This window comes from Chelonia mydas, chromosome 4 (genome assembly GCF_015237465.2).
Source record: "Chelonia mydas isolate rCheMyd1 chromosome 4, rCheMyd1.pri.v2, whole genome shotgun sequence".
Lineage (NCBI taxonomy): Eukaryota > Metazoa > Chordata > Testudines > Cheloniidae > Chelonia > Chelonia mydas.
The window spans coordinates 89,848,437-89,872,749 of NC_057852.1; the positions used below are offsets into that span (position 1 = coordinate 89,848,437).

General features: G+C 41.3%; 1 protein-coding gene across 4 annotated transcripts in view; it reads right to left on the minus strand.

The window, feature by feature from the left end:
• Window positions 1–2,624: 2,624 nt before the first annotated feature.
• The window catches only part of PDGFRA (platelet derived growth factor receptor alpha), a 47,347-nt gene continuing 25,658 nt past the window's right edge, over window positions 2,625–24,313 (minus strand). For all 4 annotated transcript variants that reach the window (XM_037897769.2, XM_037897770.2, XM_043544360.1 and 1 more), the window contains exons 13-23: window positions 19,155–19,259; window positions 17,798–17,908; window positions 17,325–17,478; window positions 16,631–16,797; window positions 14,951–15,066; window positions 14,404–14,526; window positions 13,698–13,809; window positions 10,719–10,818; window positions 10,490–10,595; window positions 8,499–8,734; window positions 2,625–6,249 (exon numbers count right to left, since the gene is read on the minus strand). In XM_037897769.2, the coding sequence (XP_037753697.1) occupies window positions 6,102–6,249; window positions 8,499–8,734; window positions 10,490–10,595; window positions 10,719–10,818; window positions 13,698–13,809; window positions 14,404–14,526; window positions 14,951–15,066; window positions 16,631–16,797; window positions 17,325–17,478; window positions 17,798–17,908; window positions 19,155–19,259 (1,478 nt within the window). In that variant the 3' untranslated portion in view covers window positions 2,625–6,101. The remainder of the gene's footprint in view (window positions 6,250–8,498; window positions 8,735–10,489; window positions 10,596–10,718; window positions 10,819–13,697; window positions 13,810–14,403; window positions 14,527–14,950; window positions 15,067–16,630; window positions 16,798–17,324; window positions 17,479–17,797; window positions 17,909–19,154; window positions 19,260–24,313) is intronic.

Here is a 24,313-nt window from a genome sequence, read left to right on the forward strand (position 1 = left end):
CCTGCATTCTGCAGTATATTTCATGTTACAGCAGTCTCGGATGATGACCCAGCACATGTTATTCATTTTAAGAACACTTTCACTACAGATTTGACAAAATGCAAAGAAGGTACCAATGTGAGATTTCTAAGGATAGATACAGCATGCGACCCAAGGTTTAAGAATCTGAAGTGCCTTCTAAAATCTGAGAGGGATGAGGCATGGAGCATGCTTTCAGATGTCTTAAAAGACCAATACTCCAATACATAAACTGCAGAACCCGAACCACCAAAAAAGAAAATCAATCTTCTCCTGGTGGTATCTGACTCAGATGATGAAAATGAACATAGGTCGGTCCGCACTATTTTGAATCATTATCGAGCAGAACCTGTCATCAGCATGGACGCATGTACTCTGGAATGGTGGTTGAAGCATGAAGGGACATATGAATCTGGCACGTAAATATCTTGCGACGCTGGCTATGACAGTATCATGAGAACACCTGTTCTCACTTTCAGGTGACATTGTAAACAAGAAGTGAGCAGCATTATCTCCTGCAAATGTAAATAAATTTGTTTGGCTGAACAAGAAGTAGGACTGAGTGGACTGTTGGCTCTAAAGTTTTACATTGTTTTATTTTTGAATGCAGGGTTTTTTTGTACATAATTCTACATTTGTAAGTTCAACTTTCATGATAAAGAGATTGCACTATGGTACTTGTAATTGGGGAATTGAAAAATACTATTTCTTTTGTTTTTTTACAGTGCAAATATTTGTAATCAAAAATAAATTGAGCACTGTACATTTTGTATTCTGTGTTGTAATTAAAATCAATATATTTGAAAATGTAGAAAACATCCAAAAATATTTAAATAAATGGTATTCTCTTATTGTTTAACAGCACAATTAATCTCACGATTAATCATGATTAATGCTTTTAATCACTTGACAACCTTAATAATTACTGAAGGAAAAGTCTATGGTACATATATATCAATCATCAAATCATAATGCTTATGAGTGTATGAAGTTGATTAATGCTGCAAGGTGTGGTCTGATTTTAAGCTTTAAATTTATGGGCTAGTGGCAACAGATGTGTGTACCGCACTTATTAAATCCAGAGCAAATAGTCTCTTACACTTATTTCTTTTTGGCAGTTGAGATGATTTTACTCTGATTAAGCATCAGTTTATACTCTTTAAAGCATAATTCCCTGCTACAAACAGAGGGCCTGACCTTGCAAAGCTTAACTCAAGTGAGTCAGGAAACGCCTCACATAAGTAAGGATTCAAGCTATGGTGCAGATCACTTTCTGCCAACCGACTTACTGTTCAGTTCTAGCCAACTTTTACCGAATATCAGGAGGGAAGAAAATTCTGATTTTGAATGTGTATTTGCTGACTTTCCAGAAAGGTGAAAATAGAACTGGGAGGGGTAGCAGCAAAGGCATAAATTGCAGGATGAATACATAGTGAACCCGTCTTCCTTACAGTTGGGCCTAAGCAGCATTCTGTTTAAGACAAGCTCCCTTGTGACAAGAGCAAAGTAAGTGAGGCCCATTGCTGTGGCTTGTACCATGAATTTAGGACCTAGGGGGTGCCTGAAACATTTTCGGGGATGTCTATGTGCTGTTCTGTTTGTAGCGAAATAAAGTGTTCTCTTGCTCTATGAGAATCTGATTCAATAGATAGTTGATATGGTACTCAGAGTTCATCTAATATGGGCAGAAGCAACAAACAGGAGGTTGCAAGTCTGAATTCCTGTAACTGATATTTTTCCACACCTGGGCCCTAGCTAGCTTCCATTGAAATGTATGGCAAACTGCAACAGACTTCACTGAGCGAAGGAGCGAATCTGACAGCTGTAATGCTGGAGTCTGGGGATTCCTCTAAAGAAACAGACACAATTATATCAGTTGTACTAAGTTACGTCGTGTGGGACTATAGGCCCATGTGAGGCATTTGTTTGGTTCTAAATGAAACCGAACTCGGGACAAGCTCAAAAAGTTAGCCATCATCAGAGAAAGTGCCACTGCAGACTTCTAAACGTAGTATCATCTCAACCCCCATATTCATCAAGAATGCTAGTGGGAAACCTCCGCCCTACAGTTTTCAGTATTTTATTTTTGTTGGTTTTTAAACTTGAGGTAAAATCTTTTCCTGTGTTGTGCAGCTGCCCTTGTGGAGAGGAAGAGGAGAGCACAGGAAGCATCTTACCTTTTTCAGCAGCACACTCACAGATGAGCAGGCCAGGATCCCAATCAAGCATTCGCTTGGGAGCTAAACTGGATGAGCGGCTGCCATACTGGCCAGTGCTCCACACCCCCCCCTCCCCCCACCCCGGTGGAGATGTTTTGCTGTCTTGGAAGAACAGCTGGGCCTCCACGTTTTTGTCTGTATTCTGCAGTTGGCAGCAGGTGCTGGAATAGCGCTCTTGCTACATTTTAAAGGGGGAGCACAGCGTACTTCAAATGTCATGTGACATTCAAGCCCCTTGCCCTACGCTCACCTGTGGGGCTCAAAATACTTTTTATCCCTGGTGTTTCATGGCATGCAGAAAACTCAATTAAGGAAATGTCATTGACAAATGGAGCAAGCCTGATTCATTATCAAGTGATCATCTTTAAATGAGTATAGACCCCTACATAGCCTTAAATTATATATCATTTATTGAAATATAGAGATCTTAATTTACAGGATTTAAGACAAAATATGAACAGGGGCACATGTAATACGTGTTGTACCTTCAGTCACTCATATCAGTTAGCCCTTCTTCAAACACTTCACACCACTACCACTTTGGAAACACATACTTTTTTTTTTATTATTCTAAAATATAATTTTTGGACATTCAAAAGTGCAACAGTTAACGTGCCTGTGGATTATATCACAGTTAAAAAAAATATAAAGAAAGGCAGTGATACAGCTTGTCATAAATGTTTTGGCAGTATCCTAGAAGTCTATATAAAAATACATATATACATATTGATGTATAACATCACCATATCTTACGTCCTTCATCATATAATAGGACCATTTTGTACAAGTTGCAGCCCAAATTTTAAGGATTTGATTGGCCATTCAAAATAAGAAGTTATGTTTCATAGGAAAGTTTTGATTGTCATTATACAGAAGGAATTGGGAATTTCTCTTCTGGTGGCTTCTCAAAATTAAGCCATAAAAGAAAAAAAATCTGCAATGCTGAAAACATAAAACAAAACAACTCCCCATTATACTACAATCCAAATAATTTTTTCTAGGCGAGTATCTCTGACCCCAATCCTGCAATGAGCTGTGGTCGGACAGACCCCTTCACCTGCACTGAGCCCCGCTTTCTTCAATGGGGTTCTGCACAACAGGTTTCCATCTGCATGTAACTCTTCGCAAGACTGAGGGGCTTACGTTTGCAATGGGACTGGATAGCCAGTAAATATTTTGGTGCCAATCTAAAGCATATGTCCAGTCCCAAGATGTGTTGTGAGATTCAGAATGAAACCAACAAGAGGAAGGGAGACAATATAAGAATGTTACATGACCTATCTTTTGGTATCACTGAACCTACAAGGCCTGATTTCAAACACGATGAAATGTGGGTCATATGCAGAAATGCTTGCCTAATTTGAACATGAAGTTATGTGACTGTACACACAAATTTGTAGTCTCAATTGGCCAGTCCTTAATTTGTAATGAAAGAGGTGCTGGGGCTCCGGCAATTAGGTACTAGGGCTCAAGCATTTTTTTTTTTTAACTTTCATAACTGACATAGCAAGCCCAGAGGTGCCAGGGCTCAGCTTTGTCACAAAATAAGAAGTGCAAATGACCCTTCAACTATCTAACAGGCCATTTGTGTTTCATAGATTCATAGAGTTTAAGGCCAGATGGGAAAATTAGGTCATCTAGTTTGACTTCTGGTATGTCCCAGGCTCTTAAATTTCATCCAGTTACCCCTGTGTTGAGCCCACTCACTTGTGTTTGACTAAAGCATAGTTTGAGTTTACCTCAAGCCTATTGTCCACAAAGGCATCCAGTCTTGATCTGAAGCCATCAAGTGCTTGAGAATCCATCACTTCCCTTGGAAGTTTTTTCCAGTGGTTAATTACCCTCCTTGGTAAAAATCTGTGCCTTACTTCCAATTTGAATTTGTCCGGCTTTTGTTTGCAAATGCCTCATTTGCATCCATAACTGCATGTGGCCTTAGCCATGTGACATTCTGAAATTCAAACCCATGCTGATTTGTCTGTAATAATGGCAGTACTACATTTGGGACCAAATTTTGCTCTCCTCTGCTCACCCACAACTGTCCGTAATAAGTGAAGTCAAGAGGAAGTGCACAGCGTTTCTGAGGGCCTAACTGGTCCTTCAAGTTTAGTTTTAGTTTGTTATTCAGAATCCAGTCACTTTGTTCTGTTTAGTCACTCACTGATGGTCCAATTTCCACATGTAATAGGAAAAAAAATTCCCTCACAAGCTTGAGTCTGGATCTCATTTGTGTTGACTGTGACATTTCAGGTACTGAGAACTTCCTGTTAGGTGCTCAGTGCACTCAACTCCTACTGAGTTTAAAAGCTGGGCACCAAACAGGATTTGGCTCATCACTGGCATGTATCTTATTTTCATCTGTAAGACTTCCAAAGCATCCTGTATCAATAACACATCGTATAGTGACAGCAGCAGTCATAGCACATTCTACATACGTATGATGTCAACAAACAAACGTTGCAGAACCAAGAGTGGATTAAATTTTGTACTCCCTCTTTTCTAAGCGAAGGAGTCAGACCAAAATAACCAACACACTTGAAAGCAATTACCTGTCTTATAGTTAGGGCTGGTAAAAATAACAGAGCCAGCTTCCTCTGCTTCTATTGAAACCTGAAAACTAAGATAAGAACATGTGTTGCAAAATGATGACTGCACATTTAATCTGGAGTCTCAGGCTAAGAAACAAGGCTTCCTTATTTGCTTCCAGAACAGTTCAAATATCAAATCAGTTTTTCACATATGACCCCAAAGTAAGCTCTCTTTTGAATAGATGTGCAAAATATTATTTAAATACTAACAATGATGTCGCTATTGATTAGTCATACTTTCCTTTTACAGTAACTTGGGAAACATGGTGTAAATTAATGAAAGGTTTAAAAATAGCTTTAAATTTAAAAAACCTCAGTAAATCAAAGGGTGATTAATTGCTTTTAGAACATCTGATTAGGAAAGCCACTCATCTGATGCTGGAAATCTAACTCTTCACGTCTTAGAAGACACAAAGTTCTTTTCTACAGTGAAACTAGTTTTAGCTCACCAGAGCCATTATTATATCGTATACAGTCAAATACAATAATTGTTTCATATAAACATTTTGAATCCTAAATCTCTTTACCTACTTAAAGTTTTAAAAACTGTGCTTTTGCTGAAGGACAATGAGTTATAAACTATACAGTTAGTGTTACTGACAGTAGTATTATGAAAACAGCTATCTTCTATAGTTAAAGATTCACTAGGCTTCTAACACATGTTATAGAAGGCTTTTAAATTAATTAATTATTATTATTATTCCCTTTTATTTGCATTAACTGTAAAAAGTAAAATGTTATGTAGTTCCAGTACCTTTAAGTTTCAAAAGTGGTTTTTGCATGTACTTCATTCACATGATAGCTCAGCAGCAGCTGAGATTGAGGGGCAAAGTACACAGAAATCTTGAGTGATCTCTTCTAAATCCAGAGAATATATTCAATGCACACCTCAAAAGATCCTTGAGCAGACAGTTATTTACATAATTACAATGGTGATGTTTTGCTGCAGTGGAAATTCTATCCATCGGAGTCAGGAATGCCCTTGAAACACAAAACTGGTCTGTTTACGGCCTTTGTCCTTCTACCTATTCAAACTGCAAATACCACTGAGATGCTACTGAAGTACTACAAAAAGCAACACTGAAAAGCTGACTTCAGCATGTCCCACTCTTTCATATTCAGGATGATCTCTGTGCGCTGGGAACAAATTTCTACTTTCCTTACATCCTTTGTATTGCAATAAAGTGGTTTTCTCTACAGAGTAAAAAGTCCTTAGAGCACATGGCGAGCTTTCTCTTGTGACATAGCTCAAAGATATCCATTAATTCCATGTGAATTACAGGAAGCTGTCTTCAACCAGGTCTGAGGAATCTATTCCAATGTCATCCATCATGTCAATGTCCTCAATGGTCTCATCCTCTCGCTTGATAAAGGTAGAGCTGCTAGAACCAGTCTCAATGGCACTTTCTTCAGATGTCTGGGAACTGTAAGAGGCAAAGAAACTAGGAGCTATAATAGTGAAATAATAATAATGAAATAAACATGATATTTGAATTTCTAACAGTTGACTCATTGACCTGGAAGTGGATCTATGCACCAACCTTCTGCACCTTGGGTTATCTTAGGTGATCTCTAACTACCTTTTTCTTAGGGTGATTGATATCTGGTATGAGGAAGTCACCAGAGGATAATGAATCATTTTGGAATTCAAGGGAGCAAGTTGACCACACTTTCCTGAAAATGCCTCCTGCCAACTCATCCATACAGTATTCATGAGTGAAATATTAGACTTGAAAGAAGTCCCCACCAACCAATATCAGACACTGCTGTGGCAAATGGATAATTAGAAAAACTTGGGAAAGAAAGGGAATGAGATGCTTAAGGAAAAGATGGTACAACAGAGACCAAAGGTGCTTAGATCAGGCCTGGAAACTCTTGCCCCATGGTCAAAAATGACCTCATTCCAGTTTCTCTTGATAATAGTCTAAAGGTACAAAAACTTGGCTCCTAGGATCTTAACTTTATAATTAACAGAGTATAAAATGAATGTAGCTGAAAATACTGCTAGCCACATTGTGCTACATTCAGCTACCCTCATTCACATTAGGTATTTTATTTATGTATCTATTTATATTGATAAGAATCCACTGATAAGAATCCCATCCAAAAGCTCTGTCACCAATTAAAAATCACAGAAAACCCCTCTGAAATAGCCTAACCCTATTACAAGAACCAGCCGTTCTGAAATAAAATCAATCAATCCCTCACATACCTCAAACCCTGTTCCAACTCACTCATTCCCAGATGAACAAATGGGGCTTACTATGTGCCCCAAAGGCCAGTCAATTTTGTTATGTTGAACCAAGCTGGAAAATTAATCCCAAAGGCGAGGGGCCTCCTGGGTAACATCCTGCCAGATTCCTTCTCTATGGCAGTACAGTACAAGAGAGCAGGTCTCTTGCGTAGGCAGGTCCCAGGCTATAACGAGTACCTGGCTTCATGGGCTGCCCATTGAAATCACTGGGGCTAGTTACAGAGAGCTGCACTCTATACCAGAGGTGGGCAAACTACGGCCCTTGAGCCTGCCCGGCCCTTGAGCTCCTGGCCTGGGAGCCTTGCCCCTGGCCCCTCCCCTGCAGCCTCAGCGTGCCGCCCCACCAGCGCAGGACAGGGCTGCACTGCAGGGGCAGGGGAGAGCAGGAAGGGAGGTTCACCTGCAGCCTCAGGGGAGCAGGTGGGCGGTGCGGGTGGCGGGAGCGCGGCGAACGCAGGCGGACGGCTCAGGGGGGCGGCTGCGTAGCCGCCTTTGGAGAGAAGCGGCGCTTTGAAGGGGAAACTGCTGCTTCTCTCCAGCTGTGCGTCTGCCCTTGCTCCTCCTGAGTCCTCCACCCATGTTCGCAGGGCCACATTCTGAAAGGGGGTTTAGAGGGGGGGTTGGATGGGGGTGGGGTTCCAGGGGACCTGTCAGGGGGTGGGGGTGTGGACAGGGCTGGCTCCAGGCACCAGCGTTCCAAGTGTTTCCGCGGCGGCAGCCCCTCTGTCCCGCCAGCCACAGTGGCAGCTTCTCTGTCCCGCCAGCCGGCGCGGCAAATCGGTGGCAGCTTCTCCCCTTTGCCATCCACGGCGGCAGTTTTTTTCACTGCTTGGGGTGGCAAAAACTGTAGAGCTGGACCTGGGTGTGGATAGGGGTCGGGGCAATCAGGGAGCGGGTGGGGGGTTGGATAGGGGGTGGAGTCCTGGGGGGCCTGTCAGGGGGCGGGGGTGTAGATAGGGGTTGGGGCAGTCAGGGAGCAGGGGGGGTTGGATAGGGGGGTGGGATCCCGGGGGGGGGCAGTTAGGGGCAAGGGTTCCCAGGAGAGGGTGGTCACGGGACAAGGAGTAGGGGGGGTTGGATGGTTTGGGGGTTCTGAGGGGGGCAGTCAGGGGGTGGGAAGTGGGAGGGCACATAGGGTTAGGGTTTGGGGAGGCACAGTCTTCCCTACCCGGCCCTCCATACAGTTTTGGAACCTTGATGTGGCCCTCAGGCCAAAAAGTTTGCCCACCCCTGCTCTATACCCTGACTCATAATGAATAGTACCTAATTCTACAAGTAGCCCCACTGAAGTCAGTGGGCTATCTTTCTAGTAAGGTGCTACTCAAGAAGAGTAAGAATATCAGAATCTGGACCAGTCTAGTAGAAGGGTGAGTGAGGATGACAGAATCTGGCCCATAATGTACTGTAAGCAGCAACTACCTGTGCCTGTTCCTTTTGCCGAGTTCATCCTCGGAGACGGGATCAATGTCAGGCAGGGGGATGATGTAGCCACTGTCAGCACTCAACCTCTGCTCATCAAATCCACTCTCCCTGTCCTTTAGCTTGTCTTCATTCTTGTAAGTGACACCGATGTAGGTGTTGTCACAGTCCACTCTCATGCGTGTGACCGCTGGGTGGTCGCTTTTCAGGAAGTCCAGATGAATCCTTTCATAGCTCTGAAAAGATTCATTTTAAAATGGTCTTTGAGGCTGTACAAGAAGGCGTCCGCTCCTCAGCAACCTGCTGCGACTAGCTGTGCTGCGTAACTAAACCAGAACGGGAGGCACTCTGCTTTGGTGTGAGCAGGGGCAGCTCTGTTGCTGAGCTGTGCAGGCTTATTTGAGGTGTTTTACAAGGCTTCTTTGGACCAGTGCCTCTGGCCTGATAATACACATAGGCTACTAATATTTAAAAGATGGCTGGGTGGGTTTCATTTTAAAATAGTGTTTGTACACCTCTACATGCACACCTTGGTGCACTAACATCTCTGCAGGCAAGTGATAGCATCTTTCAGAGGCAACTCTGGATCCAAACAGGGAGTTGTTAGTTTAATTATTCAGAGGTGCATGTATGCCATGAGACTGGTTACCATGTGACTGTTACTCAGTATTAGTGCTGGGGATCAGTGGGGATCAGGGAGTACTGGCACTGCATGATCTCTCTCCCTTCTATTTTCTGTGTGCAGAGCTCTTCCACCTGCTCTCCTTCCTCTAAGCTAATGAGGAGTGACAATGAAGATCCCCATTGGTTCTCTCCCCTTCCCTAAGTAGGGAGCAGGAGTAAATTCCTCTGGCTCCTGGCAGCTACCCTTCCCTTGAGTCTACTGACCAGATCTGGCACCTTCTCCAAAGAAGAAATGAGAAGATATTCCTGCTGGCGAGATGATGAATTCCTTTCCTCTCTCACTCCATTGGGTGAGGCCCAGGAAGTATGCAAATGGCTGTATGCAAATGGCGCCAAAGATGGTGGGCAAGTGAGGAGTGTGTGTGTGTTGAGGAGGGGCAGAAATAATTAATAGGTCTGTGAAGAGGAAGAAGAGGGATTCAGACATCTGTGAGTTTGCAGGGGCTCAGGAATGAGGGGCTGGGAAGTATACAGAGAAGCATGGATGATGTATGGGGTGGTAGAGGCCCAGCAATAAGGGATGAATATTGTGGGGTAAGAGGCCCATCAGTGAAAAATGAATGGGTAGTTGTGGGGTGAAGAAGTGAGGAGCAGGTTTATGGAGGCACAGGAGTGAGGGTGAACAGCAGAAGCGAATGGAGTAGGGTGACTAGATGTCCTGATATTATAGGGACAGTCCCAATATTCAGGGCTTTGTCTTATATAAACTCCAATTACCCGCACCACTATCCCGTCCTGATTTTTCACACTGGCTATCTGGTCACCCTAGAATGGAGGGGCAAGAGTGAGTGAGGGCTGGAGGAAAGCAGAAGTATGTACATGTGGGGGAACCCACTAATAAATGCTCGGTGCATGGGAAGCAGGAGTGAGTGATAGGAGTGTGTGTGTGTGTGAACTAGAGTCATTAGTGCCTAGGCATCAGGGTTCAAGCTGGGGAGAAGGGGTTGATGGAGGCTGGGGGAGATTATACACACAGGGGAATTGGTGCCTTTCTTAGGATTTTTACATTTTCTGAAAAAATCCTATGCAAATGTGTAGGGCCAGCTCTGTGGTTAACAGAAGGATTAAGATGATAATGGGCCTACAGGAAATGGAGAGTGCTGACCCTTATGTAATAGCGTAAATTGGTTACCACCAGCAACCTTAGTTTTATAGCCTTATAGTCTCTTATATACTGCAACAGCGTATCTGAAGCATTTCATTCACATGGTTTAATGACATGCTTACTGCACAGATGACCTGAGCAGCTAAATTACAACTCCTCTGGGAACAGATACAAAATGCAATGGAAATTCCAGAGAACAAACCTTCTTGTACTCGCCAGGCAACAGATTCTCCACAATTTCACTCAAATGGTAAAAAGAAGGTCTTTTCTCCGGCTCGCTGTTCCAACATTTCACCATAATCTCATACCTGCAAATAAGACGGAAACCAGTTTCATCAGCTGGAAGTTGAAAATCAACAGCCAGAGAAACAAAAACAAAATCAACTGGAGGTAGGTTTTGGTATCGGAGAAACAAAAAAGAGCATACGTACACTTCACTGGTAGCATGGTCAGGTTTTGCCATTCGGTAGCCACTTTTTATCTTGTTGTAGAAAGAAGAATCAACCATCATGCCAGGGTATGGTGTGCCACCTTAATGGTAAAAGGCAACAAAAGTGGCTCTTTTACATTATTTGAATACTTCCAATGTTATAATAAGCCACGACTAAATATATGAAAAACCAAACAGCCAGCAGACCTTCATTAAACCACAAATTTCTTCCGCTGGGTATTTGATGAGCTGGACATGGAGATTGGAGTGGGGGTTTATGATGATGCTCAATTCATGTGTCTGATTAATATTTTCTGCATTAGTTGCTATCTGAAATTTTGGAAAGTGCTGAGTGTGAGCTAGATTTGGGGAGGTGGGAGTTGAGGTGGCTTTTCTAAGGCTCTTTAATCAATGTACTGGATTTCTGAACTGCATGCTGTTCTTTTTAAATCTTCTGATATGTCAGGAGTTAGGGATTGATGCTCTAAATCTGAAAATTAAATAAAAAATAATTCATAATCTCTGTTGTCTCTCCATCTCTCAACAGAGATGTAATAGCAGGACACTGTAGTGAGATTTCATTATTCCTATTATAATTGGTTGCTTGTAATGCCCCAAGGCCCCAATTGAGATTAGAGTCCAATTTTGCCAGGTGCTGTAAAAACGTGTATTAACGTACTGGGAAGGTTTTGTTATTTATACAGCATATGCTACAGTATATTTACTAGTACAATATCTGTTCTTTTTATTGGCTTTTACTTGTCAGCAGATGTTTTATATGTTTTTTATTCTAAATGTATCTGCCTGGATGAAAGCTCTGCCTGTGAAAAAAATTGGATTAGTGTTGTTATGCTAGAAGTTGTCAATATCAAGTGGGTGTTGGCCCTGAATATTGGCTAAGAGCTCAGGCCCAAAAGGGGTAACACTATATTATGAAGTGTTATCAGAATTAATTAAAGCCAAACTACAGTTGACAAAATTAATGAACAAAGTACATTTCATGATGCATTATCCTTGATTATTTTTATTGCATTTTTTCACTTTGGGCAATGTTCTGCCACTTTTACGGACATTGAACAGCACATTACTCCACGTGGCATCCCATTGGAATTGATGGGCGAGTCAACAGCTCAGCACTCAATAGAAAGCACTCAACATGCGTTACTCCGGCAGAATCTAGCCCTTTACAAAATTCAGTTATTCATAATGGCTCTCCCCAGGACTAGCGTGAGTTGTTGAGGTTCTGATGTACATCTTTGGAAACTGTTCTTCTATAGAACCAGAGCATGACTTTAATGCCCTGTGTTTGTACAGCTCCTAACACAAAGGGGCCCATGACTGAGGTTCCAAGGTGCTTCAGTAATACAAATAAATAAATAAATAAATAAATACACATGCCAGAGCTCACATTAATGTCCTGCAGAAAGAGAGCTTAATATGGTCAACAGTTTTATGTGAAATGTCTTTTAGGAACAATTGTAACAGGCCCTACTTACAGAAAAATCAATCTGCAATATTTGTGAAGTTTATTATGCTAGGAGAGAGAAAGGAAAGACAGTGCAGTGGTCCAGGTACTAGCCTGGGGTTGGGTGGCCCAGGTTCACTTCCCTGTTCTGCCACAGACTTTCTGGGTGACTTTCAGCAAGTCTCTTAGGGCTTCTCTACAATGTCCTGCAGTTCAGACTTTGGGGGTGTGAATAGCCGTGCACCCCAAAGTGCTGTGCTGTAACTCCCATGTGTGGATGCTGCAGGTGCAAACTAAAAAGTTCCTAGTTCGTATTAATGATTAATGTAAGCACATATAGTGATGGTGCTTGGACACTATAGGCATGGATGAGTTAGGACTACCTGAGAGAGAGATATTATATTGCAATGATCTGATTGTGTTTGAACATCACTACCCTCAGAACTGCCCCACTGTGTGTCATAGGCCCTCCGCTGCAGGATTACATTAACGCAGCCTAGGAACCTTTTAGTTTGCACCTGCAGCATTCATGTAGGGGGTTACAGTGCAGCACTTTGGTACATTGCAGGGCAGTGTAGACATAGCATTAGTCTCTCTGGCCCAGCTCAAAGTATTTAGGGGCCTAACTCCCACTGATTTAAAAAGAATTTAGGCACCTAAATACATTTGAGGATCAGGGCCTCAGTTGCCCATCTGAAAAATGGGGGTTATAATACAGCCCTACCTCACAGCAGTGCTGGGAAATCTTAAAAGATTGTGAGAAACTCAGGTACTAAGGTGCTGGGGACCGTATAAACACAGTTGATAGACGTGCATCTGTTGCTGTTTTAAGAAGTATTTATGTGACAAGCCATTCTAGAGCTTAACAGTCTCTGCTCATTTTAAGGGATATTGTCATGTGGTGAGCCTGGGGCTGTTTAATAGGGATTACACAGTTGTAGTCTGCTCTCATCATTGTAATTTCAGGCAGACTCATGTAATCCGGTCTCTTCCTACCAGACCTGAAGTGAGTCACTGGAATGCCTGGTGCAGCTGTGCTTTGGAGACTGCTGCTGCTTGGAACTGCCAGTGCAAACAGCCAGCTCCAGTAGCCCTGCTGCCCAGAGCATGTTTGCTTTAAGCCTCCTTCAGCCTAAGAAAGTTTCCCAGAGCCCAGCATGCAGTCTGCCCCTCTCCTTTGGTCCAGTAAATGGAAGTAAATGAGACGAGGATGGCTTTCAGCTCACTAGCAGCCAACTCAAAGTCAGCAGCAATCAACAGCACCAGCCTTCAACCTGCCCACCTTGTCATAAACCAATATGGTCAGTTCTTTGGGACAGGGATTGTCTTTTTACTTCATGTCTGCATAGCACCTTACACAATGGGACTCTGATCCCAGTAATATCCAATAGAAATAATAACGACAATTCACCCCTGTAGTTTGTTGTCACAATAGTATTTACAGTTCTTATTTTAATGTAGCATGAACTCAACCAACTTAATTACTGCATGTAAAGAAGTGCTCATAGTACATACCAAGAGAAAATATCTCCCACAGCAGAATGCCATAAGACCAGACATCACTTAATGTTGTGTACAGATTGTCAAAAATGCTTTCAGGTGCCATCCATTTCACTGGGAGAAAAGTCTGCAACAAAATAAACATATTAATTATTACAGAAATCCTGCTCAGTACAGCAGATGTATCATTTGACAGTAGGAAGAAGGTTTGCCTTAATAAATGCACATTTGCTAAAGTAGTTAGTAATATTTTTTATTCAAGGAAATATGAAGAGGTTACAGGACTATGAGCAAAGCTTCTACTTACTCCTCAGACTAACTAATCCAGGAATATCTGAATTGCTAAATTATTAGCAAGCGACTCAGTTGATTTGTGGACATGATATGGGAGGTACACTGGTGATTTGCTTATGCAAATATGTCACTGACTGCTATGTTATGCTACATCACAATGACATTCCCTTAGTAATTCATCCAGTCACAAAACTTGCCAGTTAAAATCTCACCCTGCAAAATACTAGTTCTGGCCAAGGACTCTTCATCTTTCAAACAGACTTTGTGAAGTCATGTGAATTAACTGAAAAAAAAAATTGTTTCTCTTGTTTTCATCCAACTGTCCATTAGTGTAACCAAACACTGACCAGAAGAACCTTAACAAGAGTATTATACTGACACTTATCTCAATTAAATACTGAAATAAAAAGATTAAACAAGTACATACGCTGCCTTTGGAGACATAGTTGGAATCATGCATGATGTCCCTAGCCAGACCAAAGTCACAGATCTTCACAATTTTTCCTTGAGCCAGAAGGACATTACGAGCTGCCAAGTCACGGTGCACACACTACATGGAGAGATAATAAGTCATTTACAGAGATACCAATTCCCATGAAGGCCCATTTCTTTTGGAATGCACTGTCCCCTCCCTGAAGGAAAAAAACAAACAAAATTTGTTGACTTTGCACAGTTTAAATTGGACGACCTATTGAGCCAGCATTCACGAAGGGCAGTTGTGGGAGGGGATGGGCCTTGTCAGCTGGGAAAGTGTGAGGTGAGAAAGCTCTGCTTTACAGTGGCTATTCTGAATGGTGGCTGACATGGGGTAGGGGAAGAAAAATGCTGCTGTTTTGGTTTTGTAATCACTTTTGTCTTGTGTTTCTAGTGAATGGAGAGGGTGCCTAGAACCCTAAAAGGGCACTCTTCCATGTTGTGGTTTTTAAATCCAAAAAAGACTAGGCCATTTCTATTTGGTTCCTCATGGCACTTACATTTTTAGAAGCCAAGAACTCCATCCCCCGTGCAACTTGGTACATGAAGCTTAGTAAATCCAGCAAACTGAGGCTGTCAGAATTGTCATCAGAAAGCAGGTTTTTGACTTCTGGTTCTGTTGAAAAAGGCGGAGGGAAAATATGCTCATGTTATAAAAGTGTATTCAGGCCATGAAACCAGTGCCCAGTTCTTTCTACCTTCTATGCTTCTGAGGTGATGACTTTAGCAGAGTATCATGGCCCAAAACCATCTTTTCGGAATAAATAATCCCATTGCATGTTTGCATCAGTCACTAATACAGACTGCATTCCTTAAAAAAAGAAAAAACATCTAATACTAAATATAGTTTTTGTTTGTCTTCTGTATATAGACTTTTTTTTACAGGGGATTGTAGAAAACGGCTAAGTTAGAAAGGGCCACCTACATTACGTGAGTTGTTCTTACTATTTGACATGTGGTTAGAAACAAGACATTGATTTAGAGACGGTAATGCCATTAAAACTTTTGTACATTTTTGACCATTTCAGTTTTGCTGAGCGCTGTTATGTTTCTCAGCAAGTATGCATTGGGACATGTCCAGTACTGTCACTGGAGGATCAGGAATTCTATGGCAATCATTCTTTTTTTAACAAAAAAAAATGACAGCAAAGAGCAGACTAGGCTATTCATTTACCCCTCCTGGCCCTGAGCAAAGCAGCAGTGCACTGGTCTGCCAACTAACTCTGGATCTGCAAATGATTCAGGACCTCAGGCCTAGAGCCAGCAGTGAGCAAGCCTCTTTTGGAAGCAATGCTTTGAGTTTCTGAGAAAAGGGGAAAGGAAAGGGATGTGTTGCCCTTCATCACCCTGTTACATAATCCAGAAAAGCATCTGGAATTTTTTTCCTTTTCATAAGTGTCAGTTAATGAAAGTGGAAACAGAGAAAGAAAAATTATTCATTATTATTATTAATTATTACTGTCACATTGATCAGAATCTTGCAAAACATACAAAAGTAACAATACCTTTGCCACTTAAGACTCTGAGGCTATGTCTACACTACTGCGGTAAGTCGACTTATGCTATGCAACTCCAGCTACGTCAGTAAGGCCCGGCTTGATAAAGCCCTGGCTGGGATGATTTCATTGGTGTTGGTCCTACCTTGAATAGAGGGTTGGACTAGATGACTTCCTGAGGTCCCTTCCAACCCTAATATTCTATGATTCTATGAATAACGTAGCTGGAGTCAATGTACCTTAGGTTGCGTTACCGCAGGGTCGACGGGAGAAATTCTCCCGTCGACTTACCTTACTCTTCTTGTCAGGGGTAGAGTACAGGAGTAGATTGGAAAGCGATCTGCTGTCGATTTGGCGGGCTTCACTAGAACCGCTAAATCAACCGCCGGTGGATGGATCTCAGAGCGGTCAATCCTGGCTGTAGGTAGACCTGCCCTAAGTGTCACCATGCTACACACCAGGGCTGCTGAGAACTTCACAGCAGAAGCAGCAAAGATAAAACTCCATTATTCTTGCTCCACAAGCATAGGCGCTTATCACTTGAGCTAAAGGAGAATCTTTCTCCCTGGTAAGCCATAGGAAGCTTGCCACAGATATTGGAATAGTTCTAATTCCTTCCACTGGAGGGCAGAGGTAACACGCATTTCTGAAGGAATGGTTTTTAACAACAATGAATGCAGTTACCTGACACAGATTTTTTCTTATATGAAGCAGGCCGATCATACATTGATCTCTGGATATCCGAATACTTAGAACCCTCCTTCCGTTCCAACATTGGCACATACTGAGTCGTATCAGCTTGTTTCATGTCCATGTATTCTCCATTGTTTTCAAAGGATAAAATGACATAACTGAAATAATAAACAAAGGCAATATTGCCCAGTGATTTGGTTCATATTTCACATGGCATCTTCATGGTTCTGCTTCTGGGTCATAGTTCATTGTGGCGTTGTTCATGTCACTCTGATGTATAGAAGTATAAAAAATTACTTCTCATGGTAATAAATAAAAAACATGCCCAATATTTTCAAAGCGGAGTGCCGAAATTACATGTCTAAATATGGATAGAGGAGTCTAAATATAAGTTACCTGATTTCCACAAATGCTGAGCACTCACACATCCCACTGAACTCAATGGGAGTTGCAGGAACTCAGCTAATATTATTGCCTGTGGCATTTATTTTAAATATTAAAAAATATTATTTTAAATATTAAGTTGATCAAAGTACACCATTCATTCAGACAATTTTCATAGGGCCCAGTCCTGCCAAGAAAACCCATATAGCCAAGTCAATGGGGCTATTTGCCTAAATGAAGATTTGCATTGTAACATCATGCCCTTAATGGACAAACTATAATCCTTTTTGTCCTTTCCCACCTTCTTGTGCTTTCATCAGCTGGGTTCATCCCAAAAATGTCCAAGTCCTTCTTTGGCTTTTCTGGATGTCGGCTCAGGAAATTATCCCTGTTTTTATGCAGGTAGTTTACCAAATCCCCATAAAAGCAGTATTCAGTAATGATGTAAATTGGACCTAATGAAAGAAGGCAAAATAATACCTTGATGATAAAAAATATATGTCAATGAAAAGATAATGGAAAACTAAATATACAGGGGACAGAGTGTTAAGGATTCTGCATGTCAGTTTGTTGAGCAGTGAATATAATTACTAGTATGTATAGGCAGTTTTAATAGGCATCCATTTACTCACATTTATTTTTAAAAGTACATGCTCAACATATAGGCTACGTTAAATGCTAAATTTTAGTTGCCTGGCACATTCTAATTTGGGGTGGTTACAGGCTCAATTTTAGTTGCTTGGCAAACATTGATATTGTGTTAGACAAACCTACCTGATTTAGTGCAAGCTCCTAAGAGATTCACAATGTTCAAATGGGGCCCAAGATGTGTCATTATCTTCAGTTCAGACATTAGTGCCTGTTTTTCACTGGATCTAGCTGTGGCTGTCAGAAAAATAAATAGTTCAGTTAATGGTCAATGATCCTTGTTCTTGAAAAATGTTAATATCATTCAGTTAATACAACTATTGAATATGATACATTGCTTGCTTGGTTTAAACATTTATACGGAGGCCACTTAAGGAGGGCTTTGCACTTTATCTGGTGATGGCATTTCTGAAGGTCTAATAAGAAGTACTAGTCACTAATAAAGACTCGATTGATCCAATTCACTAGTGGCCCCAATCTGTTTGCCCTTCTTTGTGGTACGAAGCAGTCATAATCCCAGGTTAGCTGACCCTATGGGGATTCATCCATGGGTGGGCGAACCTCCAAGTGGCACAGAGAACAGTGCTTAATTTGTAATGAAGGAGGTGTCAGGCTCAAGCAGTTAGGTGCTGGGGCTCAAGAGATGTTTTATTTTCATAACTGGCATGGCAAACCCAGGGGCTATGGACTGCCAAGCCCAGAGGTGCTGGGGCTCAGCCCTGGCAAGCCCTGGCACAAATTAAGCCCTGACAGAGCCTCTTTAGAAGCTCCCTACTGAGCATCCCTACTCCCTGACAGCACCTGCTGGCTGAAATGGCCCTTGGGGGCCACTGGAAGCTGGAATAAAGTAGGGCAGCCCTGCGGCAAGTCTCTTTTATGCAGGTTCAGACTGGCAGCCAGACAGCCCTAGGATCAGGGGCCCACAATCCTTCTGACCAATCCCTCCAATCTTGCACCAACCAATCGGTCTTGTAAGATTTATATACGCAAGTGCTAACCACCAGACCTCTATGCTCATGTCAGAGCACCACTATGAGAAATACTTACAAAAACAGAGATATTAGATTCCAAATGTTTATTACTCTTTTTACCGCTAATGTAGCTCTTTCCTGTGTGAAGGATGAACATTATCACATTTATGCTGTAGACATTAATTTTAAATTTCTTTTAAAGTCATTGGGTCAGCTCCTCAGATAGCATAAGCTGATTTAGTTTTAGTGGAACTCAAGTGATCTACTCTCGCTGAGAACCTGACTGATTCTACTTAGTTGCACCATGGTATCATTTTAATCTGTTCAGAAAGGTTATGATTATTTATCCTTTTCCAAACTTTCTGAGTTATCATGATGTTAAGCCAATGCAATTAAGATAGAATCTTCTAATATGTAGGGATAAATTATAAATACAAATTAAGACAATGCTAATAACCCTGCATCAGCTTGAAGCACCTGGCTTGGATACTGACACCATAAGGATCACTTACGTTTCAGCATTTTCACAGCTACCTTCATCACTGGCTGAGAGCGACTTAATCCATATGCAGTTCCTTCAACAACTTTCCCAAACGCGCCTGAACCAAGGATTCGACCTACAGACAATAGAGTTTGTTGTTCAATGAACAGTTGCACAATAGCTTATCTCAGTTTCTGCTGCCATTGCACTTTATGTAATGCTGCTGGTATGTTTTGTTATTTATGCAGACTGAGCATACTTATTCATCCAAAACTATTATTATTATTACTGTCTGCTCCTATCACCAATAAAAATCAATTAAGCAGAAAAGGACAAGAAATTAAAAAGAATTGCTTGGATTTAATAATATTCCTAAAGAAAGCCAAGTAAACAAGAGGACAAGAGCACATTATTAATCAGCTTGTAGGGCAGGAGGTGACATCACTGAAACTCCCTGTTTCAGTCAGGCTTGTCCACTACCCTAATCCTTTGGCTGAACACTTTTAACTATAGAACATTGATTTCCTAATGTCTAATCTAAATTCTCTGATCCAAACTCTGCTGTGGTGTAACTGACTTCAGCTGAGTTGTGCCTGCTTACCCCAGAGCTGAATTTGACTCTCCATCATCAGTTTGATGCCATTACTGTCATTAGATACCATGTCATACAGAGCTATCAACCTAAAGGATACCCAGCAGAGTGCCTTAGATCATTATGTCCACACTCTAACAATAGGATAGATTTGATGGTGGTACCAGCTCAGTTTAAGCATACAAAAGCAGGGACTATCAACAATCTGAGAGAAGTTAAAATATATGTGGATTACACATGAGGGAAAAGTCCTCTGAAGTTTAATATACAAATGTGTTTCATATGCAGGAATAGATTTTATGGCAGTTTCCAAGTGCTGTATTAACATAGCCCATGTTTAACCCACTTTATTCTTGCCACAAATCAGTTCAGAAAAAAATTGTGGATTAGCGTATTCTGTCTTCTGTTGTGGATTCAGTACGGGGAAGAATTGTGTATGGAACGGATATGAAGGCTTGAGGCAGACTTTTAATAAAATATGCAACATGTAAAAACACACCCAAATTAGTAAATTCCATGGATTTCATAAATTCCAGATGTCAGTATGTGATCACATTCCTGATCACATTTTTTTTTTTTTACTAACAGTACAAATAAAAGGTCAGATGGTTTCCATTCTTATCAGGAAATACAACATTGCAACATTTAATGTTCATGTGATTTATACATATCTGCCATATATTGCACCTGCCCTCTCCTGCGCTTCTGGAGATGATGCTTCCGGAGAAGCTACTGTTTATCTTAACCACAGTACATGGCCTATCTGTAATTAATAGACCAACTCCTATATGAAAATTCCAGCCAAAAAATGCATGTATCACCAAAATAGACAGGAAAGATGGGATTTTCAAAACTGGTCAGTGCTGGCCTAACTATAATCCTTCCTAAGGTCTCTCACAACTTGGTTACAAAACAATATGAGAATTTTTTCTCTCAGCTTCCTATGCACCAATAAGTTCCCTTACCAGTCAGGATGTGAGAAGCTTCCTACAAAGTTTCCGCCATCCTGAGTGTGTAATTTAGCAATGGCACATTTTCAGATTGCAGATCTGTGAACCACATGGCAGGATGCAGCCCCTTAAAACATGTTGCTGGTGCGGTTTCATCTTGTCATCTGCACTCTCCAATTCCGCCCACAATCATATAGTAAAGTGAGCATGCATAGGGCTTCCCCTCATTGGCATCTCCGCTAAATCTGGGGGCTTGTGGAGAACGGTGGGAGCACTTCCTGAATGTCAGGGAATTATTATTTCTCCTTTTCATCCCCTCTTCACGTATTTTGTTAAGTCCTGCTCCCCATTCTTTTACACTTGCATTTTGATATCAGGTGGGAGTTAACTGCTTAGAGTTGGATGTTGCATCTGCCACAGAGCAAAGCTCCTTATGCTATTGGTACAGAGACCTTGACTGGCAGCCCCCAATTAGACTATACATTTTCTTTTATTTTTACTATAAAGGTGCCAGAGTAACAGCCCTGGAGAATGAATTCTTCTATTTCTCTACATCAGGGGCGGGAAAACTTTTTGGCCTGAGGGGCGGGAAAACTTTTTGGCGGGAAAACTTTTCGGGTTTCGGAAATTGTATGGAGGGCCTGTGAGGGGAGGCTGTGCCTCCCCAAACAGCCAGACGTGGCCCAGCCACAAAGTCTTGTGACACCAGCTACAACAATGCCACATGAACGGCTATTCTCTCTTTCAGGGGACATTGTAAACAAGAAGCAGGCAGCAGTATCAGTCAGACTTGTCTGTCTGAGCGATTGGCTGAACAAGAAGTAGGACTCAGTGGACATGTAGTCTCTAAAGTTTTACATTTTTTATTTTTGAGTGTAGTTATTTTTTGTACATAATTCTACATTTGCAAGTTCAACTTTCATGATAAAGAGATTGCACTACAGTACTTGTATGAGGTGAATTGAAAAATACTATTTCTTTTGTTTTTTAGAGTGCAAATATTTGTAATAAAAATAAATATAAATGAGCACTATACACTCGTATTCTGTGTTGTAACTGAATTAATATATTTTAAAATGTAGGAAAATATCCAAAAATATTTAAATAAATGGCATTCTATTATTGTTTAACAGCACGATTACTTTTTTTTAATCTCTTGACAGCCATATTTTTAAATCTTGTTGGTAGTCTGGGAATGAGAGCAAAGCCATTAATAATGTGTCTGTCTGGCTTCAGCAGTCAAAGTGGCACTGGATTTTTAATAAGACTATTGTGGCAAATCAGTGGCCATCTAGGAGATCATGGGTGTCACTATGTCACACACCATGGCCCTTCAGAAATCCACAGGACCAGCAGGGATAGAATTCAAATCTTGGTACTCAAAAACACTATTCCCTACCACTTCAGGGAAAGAAGAATGTCAGTTAGCTATTAGCAGTGGAAGGCCTATGACACATAGCAGGGCAGTTCCGATTATGTCCAGCAGAGGGTAGTGGTGTTCAAACACATTAATCAGATCATTGCAATATAATTTAATCTCTCTCAGGTAGTCCTAGCTCATCATGTCTATAGTATCTAAGCACCATCATTATACGTTATTTTCACAGAACAGGGTTCCCTCCCCTGGGATTTTTATTGCAAACAGTCCTCACACACACGAGTGGCAAATTCATCACCCAGTGCTTTATTTACAATGTGCTCTATAAATGTTTGTTCCCCATAGCATAACTTCTCCCCAAGTCTTCATCTACTACCAAGGCACAGGGCAAAGAAGAGCTCTCACTTCTCTGAAATCTTGGGCTTCTTTGGCCTGAAGGCACAGCCTTCTACCCTGGGCTCTTCTTGCCTTTCCTTTTTAAGGGTAAATTTCAGCTGAAGAGCTGAATCACCCAGCTAATTAGTTAATCACTGAGAACTTAAATTATTACCTCCTCAATTTACCCCAGGTGGGGATGCTTCCAAAGAGCAAGGAGTGGTGAGTCAGCCTTGGGCGACTCACACTCTGGCACTGTAATACATTGCGGGAACAAGAACAAAGCAAAATTATCAATGCAACCTCAGTTTATTGAATTCTAGTCAACTGATAGTCCTGTAACCCAAAAGCTGATTATGGTTACCTAGCATGGTATTGCACTCCAGATACCACAGGCCTGTAAAGCAAGTAGAAGGATGCTGGCTGGCTCACACAGCTAGAAGAGGAAGTATACACATTAAAGGAACACCACCAGCTAAGCCACATCCCCAAATTTTCCTAAAGGCTTTGGATAACCTTTTCAGTAAGTTACTGCATTGCTATCTAACTGATAGAATAGCGGAAATTCCATTTGAAAAAAAAAAAAAGATCCCATCATACCAGTAAAGTAAATGGGGTTCACTGGCATAAATGAGGGCAGAATATGGCCTATATGATGAAACTGCCTCATAAGAAAGACATATATGATGAATGTATATTCAGCATGTCAAGAAAAATACTTGTGCTATCCAGATTGCTATAAGAACATGCAGTGCCATTTTCTAAAGTTAACCTTCCTAAATTTACTCATAAACAAGAATGCACTGAAGTAAACTGATGCTGATGAGTCAAAGAGAGACAGAAATTACTGTGGTGGACTGTTCACAATCCAGTTCCAATATTTGTTTTATACACATAATTAAAGCCAGGAATGTAGTCAAATAATTCCCATAAGTATCCACCATGGTTTGGTCTGCAGTTAGCAGAGCAAATTTAATTAACTGAATTTATTTCTGAATCAGATACATTCACTTGAGAATCAACAGAAATCCTCTCTCCGGCAAGAACTGCTTTTGATTATATTGACTCACACAACAGGAAATAGAAATAGAACATATTTTGTAAAGTGTATCAAACAAAAATGCCTTTCATGATTTTCTTCACTTGTGTTTGTGTATTATTTGGTGCATAGATACCTGCATAATGGGGATGTTAGAAATGCTTAAGATGCTATAGATAAACAGGAGAGAGAGAGAGAAAGAGGCAGGCAGGCAGACAATTATTTATCATACCATGCTACCCAGAATTGTGCTGGGTATTTACAGGTCACCTATAATGGTACAAGAGCCCTGCCCTGAAGAGCTTATAATTGAATTCCACATGAGACGTGACAAACAGACAACAAAACAGCAAAGCAGGGTGGAAAGAAGAAAGGCAGGGTTCACAGAAATAAGTTTATGTGGCAATGGCATTTGACATCATGGATTTATCATTTTAAAATATTTTAATAAAACTGCATAACTACTTCCATATTACATTGGTCCTCTACACATAGAACTAATAAATGTCTTATAAAATAAAAATGCCATTGCTGACTCACTTCTTGTGGGCATCTCAGCAGAATTGAATCGTAAGGCAGGAATTTAGGGAGGGAAGGAGAGGCTAATGGACTGACAAACCTTTTGGGGAAGGCACTATGTGTGAAGCAGGGTGGAAGAGGGATATAGGAGACACTAAAGTATGGGGCTCAAGGCAGACATCTCTGGTAGAGAAGAGTGGTCAGTGGGTAGCATGAGGAGAGATACAGGCAGATAAGTAGGCAGGGACAGTTCCACAGACCCTTGAAAGCAAGGACAATGAGCTTGAACTTGAGGCAGTAAAGCAGGGATAGCCAAAGGAAAGACTGAAAGAGACAG